This window comes from Micropterus salmoides, unplaced genomic scaffold, assembly GCF_014851395.1.
Source record: "Micropterus salmoides isolate LMB-PRFRI ecotype aquatic unplaced genomic scaffold, ASM1485139v1 Ms_hic_scaffold_1394, whole genome shotgun sequence".
NCBI lineage: Eukaryota > Metazoa > Chordata > Actinopteri > Centrarchiformes > Centrarchidae > Micropterus > Micropterus salmoides.
In genome coordinates this window covers 1-7128 of record NW_024040479.1, presented here as the reverse complement: position 1 = coordinate 7128, position 7128 = coordinate 1, and the positions used below count along the sequence as shown (strand labels likewise).

The window sequence follows — 7128 nt, the reverse complement described above, 5'->3', positions numbered from 1 at the left end:
TCTGAACTATATTAGACTGAACAGGCAATGTTTTGACTCGCACTGATTTAATTTTTGCTTGTTTGATCAAGACTCGTCTAAACTAGTGGTTCCCTGTCTTTTTGATTTGCGACCCCTTGGGAGGTCCCAAGTCCAACCCTTCAATTGGGAACCAATGGTTTAAATGTTACTGACTAAATATAGGCTGTGCATACCCTTCTGTATCAAAGTGACATTACAAAATGCAGCTGTCCGAAACATTAAACATCATTTTGCACTGACATAAAAAAAATCAATATACACAGGATGTGTCGTAGAAGGAATGCCATAATTATACAGGTGCATCTAAAACATTTTGAATATCAGGGAAAAGTCCATTGTTAGCACCAGAACCAGACTTTCACCAGAACTAGACTTTCTCTACAAACAGTAACTCTATAAGTTCAGCCACAAGTCACTGATGCTTCCTCTACTTTCATGTACAATACACAGCTGTATACCACACAGCTAAATGTGGTAGTATTTGTTTGTATTTCGAAGAAATTGCAAACTGACTTTGAGATAGATGTCGCAGGTTGATGGGAAATGTGCGTATCGAGAAGTCAGTAACTCGTGGAAGAATGTGAATGTTTATAAATTTATTATATCAAAAAGTATCTGAGGATTACTACTGGATTTCTCCTTATATCAGTTGTTTCTCTCTCCCTCTTCTCTGTCCTTCTCTCTCACTCCCAGTGAGCAGAGTATCTGCCAGGCACGGGCCTCCGTCATGGTCTACGATGACACCAGTAAGAAGTGGGTGCCCATCAAGCCTGGACAGCAGGGATTCAGCCGCATCAACATCTACCACAACACTGCCAACAACACCTTCAGAGTGGTGGGCGTCAAACTGCAGGACCAGCAGGTAACGGACAGAAGATGACTTCATGCTGCTGGGATATAAGTGTAGATATGGAGTTAATTTCAGCCATTTAGTCACTAGAGGGAGAGATTTCATCGAGCTGTGGGAGGACAGCAATATACAGAACATTCAGGCTATTTTGGATTGTGACTGTGGGGTTTCTTTTCAAGTAACTTGCAAGACCAAATAGTTGTTGTGACTGAAGGAGAGTTTAATGGGGAAAAAGTTAATAGCCTTATATCTTATGTTGGGCTAAGCCTCTGTCTGGGTTTGTGCGTGTGCATGAACCCTAGTGTTTCATTAAAGGTCTTTAGTAGCGCTAATCCTTCTCTGCTGAGACCTTCTTCCTCTCTGTCAGTCTCTCCAAAGGCAATGTCTCATTAGTACTCAGCTCTCTTAAGTGTGTTTATGTGTTTGCGTGTGTGTTGGTGATAAGAAACAAAACACACTTGCTTCCAATGATATTGTGTTGATCACATGCAACAGTAAATCAGAAACAGAATCGACAAAGATAGCCAAAAACATAACATTAAATATGAAATAAACTCCAAAATTGTCACCTCACAGCGAGAAGGTCGTGGGTTCAAACCCCGCTCGTCCCAGGCCTTTCTGTGTGGAGTTCGCATGTTCCCTGCGTTTGCGTGGGTTCTCTCCGGGTGCTCCGGCTTCCTCCCACCATACAAAGACATGATAGACATGGTTGATTGGTGACCCTAAATTGTCCTTAGGTGTGAGCATGAGTGGTTGTTTGTTTATGTGTGGCCCTGCGATGGATTGGCGACCTGTCCAGGGTGTACCCCGCCTTTTGCTCGATGGCAGCTGGGATTGGCTTCAGCCCCCCGCGAACCTGTACACAGGATAAGCGGTTGGCGATGGATGGATGGATGGATGGATAGTTAGTTCCTTGCAATGCAATTTTGTTGAACCAGTGACACAACACAAATCACTAAATCCTTTCAAACACACAGCCATCAATTCTGTGACATTTAAAAAGTCTTTTTCTGCCAGGAACACAACAGAGTTATGAGAATAGCGATCATGTTGTATTTTTCTCCCCAGCCTGCCATCTGCAAACAAAGAAGAATGGGCATCCAAAATGAAAAATCTTTTTGCAATTCTTAAACTACAGCTCCTTTTCTCATCTGTTCTCCTCTTTCTCTGCTCTCACAGGTGGTTATCAACTACTCCATAGTGAAGGGCCTTAAGTACAACCAAGCCACACCGACCTTTCACCAGTGGCGGGATGCCAGGCAGGTCTATGGCCTCAACTTTGCCAGCAAGGAGGAGGCCACCACCTTCTCCAACGCCATGCTCTTTGCCCTCAACGTTCTCAGTGCACAGGATGGAGGTGTGTCTCCCCTCAGTCTATCACACGATCATGGCACACTTGGAATAATGCTTAAGTAGCCTATAATGGATAATTTCCTTATTTTAGGAAAAGCTCACACACTTGTTACCCACCTGCCCCTCAGCTTCACATATTGCCAATTCAAAAAGCAGATTGAACAAACATTACAAACACAACTTGGGAAAAGTTCATGTGAGCAAATAAAATGCTTATCATCATCTTGAATGATTGTCATTTTTGGGACAGGTAAACTGACCTTTATCATAACAGTAAAAAGAGAGAGACTTGTCAGAGATGACAGTCACACACTTAGATTCTTGATGCAGCCTGTTTATAAATCCAGCCATATCAATAATGCAGTAGAGTGCAGCAGGAAGCCCCTGATGGAGCTAACAGTATCCTAACTCCCTTCCATACGGGGCTTCAGTTAAGGTCATTACCAAACAATAGAGTTTTTAAACTCACATTAGAGTAAGAAGGCGACACAGCCACTGAAGTTGTGCAACTTCTACATGTAGATCAACATACAGTAGGTGTGTATGCACTGAAACTGACAAACTGATCAGTGGCAGAGCTAGTCATACTAAGGTTAACAATGTAGCTTGGACAAGATCATTTATTGATTGTTGAAGGTTTGCAATGATCTGTATTTGTGACAATATCAACACACTCACAACACAATGGTAACTTGAAAGAGAGGGACAGTAAATACAAATACAGAGAAAATTTAAAAATGAAACTAAACAAAACTACAGTTGTGAACTACATTTACCATGTTGCACCTCAAAGCTTTGTGTGATGTCATTCTAGTTCGAGGCTTCCCATCTGTCAAATATTTGCCCTGATTAAATGTCTAGTGACTGAAAGCTTAGCATCAGTAGTAGTAGTAGTAGCTGTCCTACAGTATCAGTAGTAGTAATAGTTGTAGTAGTACTGGTGGCAATGGATGTATAGAAATTTCCTTCCTAGTAGTTTCACAATTTAAGAACAACAGCAACTACAAGAAATAAAAGAAACATTACATGTGCTCCTGTATAGACCCCTGCTCGGGTTAAAGCGTGAAACTAGAGTGATAGATGCAACACAGCTAATAGGAGGGTCAGAGCGGTGCCAGACATTATAGCTGGAACTGGATTACAGCTATAACTGGATGCAAATGCTGACTTACTGTGTTAGCCTTTCAAGTGTGACACTAGTTGTCAAAGTGCAATTGAAAATTGACAAAGATGCACTGTAACCAATTACATATAGACTTTTTTTCACTTCAGACATTTTGACATGTAATTTAAAAAGATTGTAATTAATAACATTAATAATGTTTTTTCCTGCTACAAGAGAAAATATGTCCCATGGGAAAAAAGGTCCATTTAAAGACTTCTTGCTAAAGTGAATATACATAGAATTGTTGTTGTGTGTGTACGGGCGTGTGTATACATATGTCTGTAAGGAAGGCAGACAAATATAAATTGGGGACTGACAGAATGAGAGACTGAGAGGCAGAGTGAGTACACAGCTTGCCAGTCATCACTCAGGCAGCAGCAGCAGCAGTGTGTCTCCCTCTGCAGTCCCCTCAGGCCTCTTAATTAGTATGAGTCATTGAGAAGATCTCCCCTGGGTCCCGTGCTAGAGAGCAGATCTTTTCATCTGCCTAATAACACGGGACGGGGGAACAAAGAGGCTCGAGTGACAGCAGCCAAACACAAGTGCACAAATACACAAGAGAAGGAGGCACACACTCGACAGATATTAGATTAGCCTGTCGCCTTAATGCTACCAGCTCGCTATGATACAGCAGTGACTCCAGCTACGTAAGGAGATACAATCTGTGTGTAAAGGGGAACCAACGCTATCACACACACACACACACACACGCACACACTGTAGAAAACATATTAATAGAAACACAGAAAAAGAGGCAATTCCCTCATGTATTTTGGTGTGTGTCATTCCCTTTGTTTCCTCTCTCCTACCTATCCTACGGATAGGTGTGCCTGCCCCCCCTAGTGGTAAGAAGGTCAAAACCTGACCTTTTGTCCTCAGTATTGTTCTCACATTGGAGTACAGAGTAAATACTGCAGATTGTGGTAGATAACCCACCAACAACCTTCCACATAACACTGTTTGTGATCATTCTTGTACCTATTTTCATACTGGCTTAGTCAAAAAGACACTTACTGTCGTACAGTAAGTGTGAAATGACCTGCTTGGAAAAGACCCATGTCTAATTCTACTCCAGTACTGAAATAATGTGTCATTAATCAAGTAAATAAACCCAAAAGGTGCTCATAACAGCTTCACAAAGGTGAAGAATTGCTTTAATGTTTCTGTTTCACATCATTCCGTATTCAGTATATAGAAATAAAGGCGCCTATTTTAAGGCAAATACTTAAATTAGAAAAAAACTTTAATAGAGTACATAATTAATTGACTAACTGAAGAAAGAGATTCTTAATAGGATTTTTTACCTTGGAAAAACTGTAGTTGACAAAAATGTCACCACAAAGTCCATTTAGTAGCTGTATGGGAGCTTTCAGTCATATCACACAAATCTCTTCAACAGGTGAAGTTTTTCTGAGAACTTTAATGAGGTTTCGTGCATGTGATTTTAAAAATTTTACTTGAAACTGAATTCTTGACCTTGGCAGAAGTAGTTGACAAAAAAGTCAGATCTACATTGAGAATGAGAATAATCCTAAACTGCATCTTTAGTGCTTGACCCTTGGCTGCCAGGTCAAATGTCAACTCTTCAGTGAACGCAACACATCCATTTATTTGAGTGAAACTTTAATCTCATAGCTCGTTTGAGATTCTGTATGTTCAAGGCTCATTCTGAACGAGAGATGCACATGGAACGGCTTGCTGTAATATTTGTGTGTGTAAGTGGCATTAGGCCTGCAGCCTGCAGACAAACCTGACCTTTTGAAACATTAGCTGGAGATGCTCGCTGCGCTGCTGCTGCCTGGAGGGTGTGGGTTACGAGAAGATGACAGATGATACCGTTACTGGGTGGAGGAGGGGAGAAAGGCAGGCAGGTGAGGAGAGGGAGATAGAGAGGGAGGTGATGGAGGGGAAGGAAGGACAGCTGAAAGCAAGAGATGGTCAGCAGTGAGTGGGTCTGTCAATGCCTCTGTGTCTGCTACAGCCGGTTCCTCTTCTTCAGCATGTCGTGTAGGTTGTAAAGCCTGTGTGTGTGTGTGTCTGTCTGTGTCTGAACTTCTGCGTGATAATTATTATTTTAAGTTTGTGTGTGTATTTAAAGGTTGTGGTGTCCATTCCTACAACTGTGTGACTCATTAATGGCTGGGTAGTGTTGCCATCAATTTTTCCTGTCCTGTATTAGCATTACAGTGTTACTTACTAATACTAGCTACTTCTCTCTGGTAAAAGTCAATGTTTTAAAAGTAACTTGAGTTAAAGAAAGAAATGGCCTATTTTAAAGTTATTGAGCTTCTAGAGTAGAAAGAACATTGCTTCCCTGATCTTTATGACTTTCAAAAGTCTGAGTGGACAGGGTTCATGCATTATTTAAGTGAAAATTGTGGCTCTTACAAATTAAGAGCACAAAATGTTATCTTCTTTGATGACTGACAGTTCAGTCTGCGGGTTTCTGATTCTTACTGAGAACAACATTCATACCCTGTGATAGAAGTTATTTCAACTGTGATAAATGAATCTAGCTGAGTAAAAACATAATTAAAACAATCATCTGACCTGTAAACAGTAATCTAGCTGAGTAAAAACATAATTAAAACAATCATCTGACCTGTAAACAGTAATCTCAACCTTTTAAATAATTGGTGGAGCAACAATGCAACATAATTACAGCAACAGTTGGATCTGTGTGTGTCTTGTGTTTGAGCAATGCCTTTTTAGAATCCTGTAGTTTGTGTTGTCTGTGTACTGTATGTTACTGTTACTATTTGTATTTGAACCAACTGTCTATTAATTGATCTACGTGAATTTAACTGACAATTTTGATAATCAGTTAATGTTTTTTGATTTTTTATCAAGCAGAAATGCCATTCTAATTGACATTAACATTCACTGCTTCTGTATACTAAAAAGAAAGGAATCCCTGTCATTCTTCTGGTTTATAAAGTTGAAAATTAGATATATTTGGTTTAAAGAACCAAAACAAGCAAGTTGAAAATGTTACTTTGGGTTCTGAGAACTTGTCATTCCCATTTTCACTACTTCTGACAGATTGAACTACTCTAACCCTAACCCTTTTAATGGACTTTGGCCCAGTAACTAACTAACCAATCTCAAAGTTACCAGAGCCTAATTGGCCTTAAAGGAATAGTTTTACATTTTGGGAGAAGTTTAATACCACTCTCATGTCTGCCTGTTCAATATGAAGCTAAAGCGAGGAGACAGTTAGCTCGGCTAAGCTTAGCACAAAGACTGGAAACAGCTAGCCTGGCTCTCTCCAAAGGTTAAAAAAAAATTCATCTACCAGTACCTCACAAGAAACGAATTGTATAAATGACAGTGTGTGGTTTTATAGGGAGTTATGTGTCTGACTATTACAGTGAGCAGTGACCCGGAGTCTTGTCATCACAGTGCAGTTTCCACGTGGAGACTCCAGAGCCAAAAACAACACACTGTTGGCCAACCCATGTGTATAGACAACACATAAATGACTAAAACTACCATTAATGGGAAAATCTCTTGGGAAATTGTATGCTGTCTCAGACCAAATCTCCATTGTAGTCAATATGAAAACATGGATTGAAAACTAAGAACAGTAAATGTAAACCTGATGGAAGTCAATCAGGAAAGTAGTCAGTAGATTAATCATTAATAAAATAATCAATACAGTAGTTGCAGCTCTACGAGTGTTGGATGAGGTATCTGACTGTAGGCATGATTCAGGTCTTGTGTGTGTTATTTTTGGACT

At 40.2% G+C, this 7128-nt stretch overlaps 1 protein-coding gene across 1 annotated transcript; it reads left to right on the top strand.

Annotated features, from left to right (window-relative positions):
* The first annotated feature begins 717 nt into the window (after positions 1-717).
* Positions 718-2549, top strand: LOC119901585 (ena/VASP-like protein). The gene is made up of 2 exons (XM_038717154.1): positions 718-883; positions 2051-2549. Exons 1-2 carry the CDS (start codon positions 749-751, stop codon positions 2285-2287), a joined length of 372 nt encoding a protein of 123 aa, XP_038573082.1. The 5' UTR covers positions 718-748; the 3' UTR covers positions 2288-2549.
* The last annotated feature ends 4579 nt before the right edge of the window (positions 2550-7128 follow it).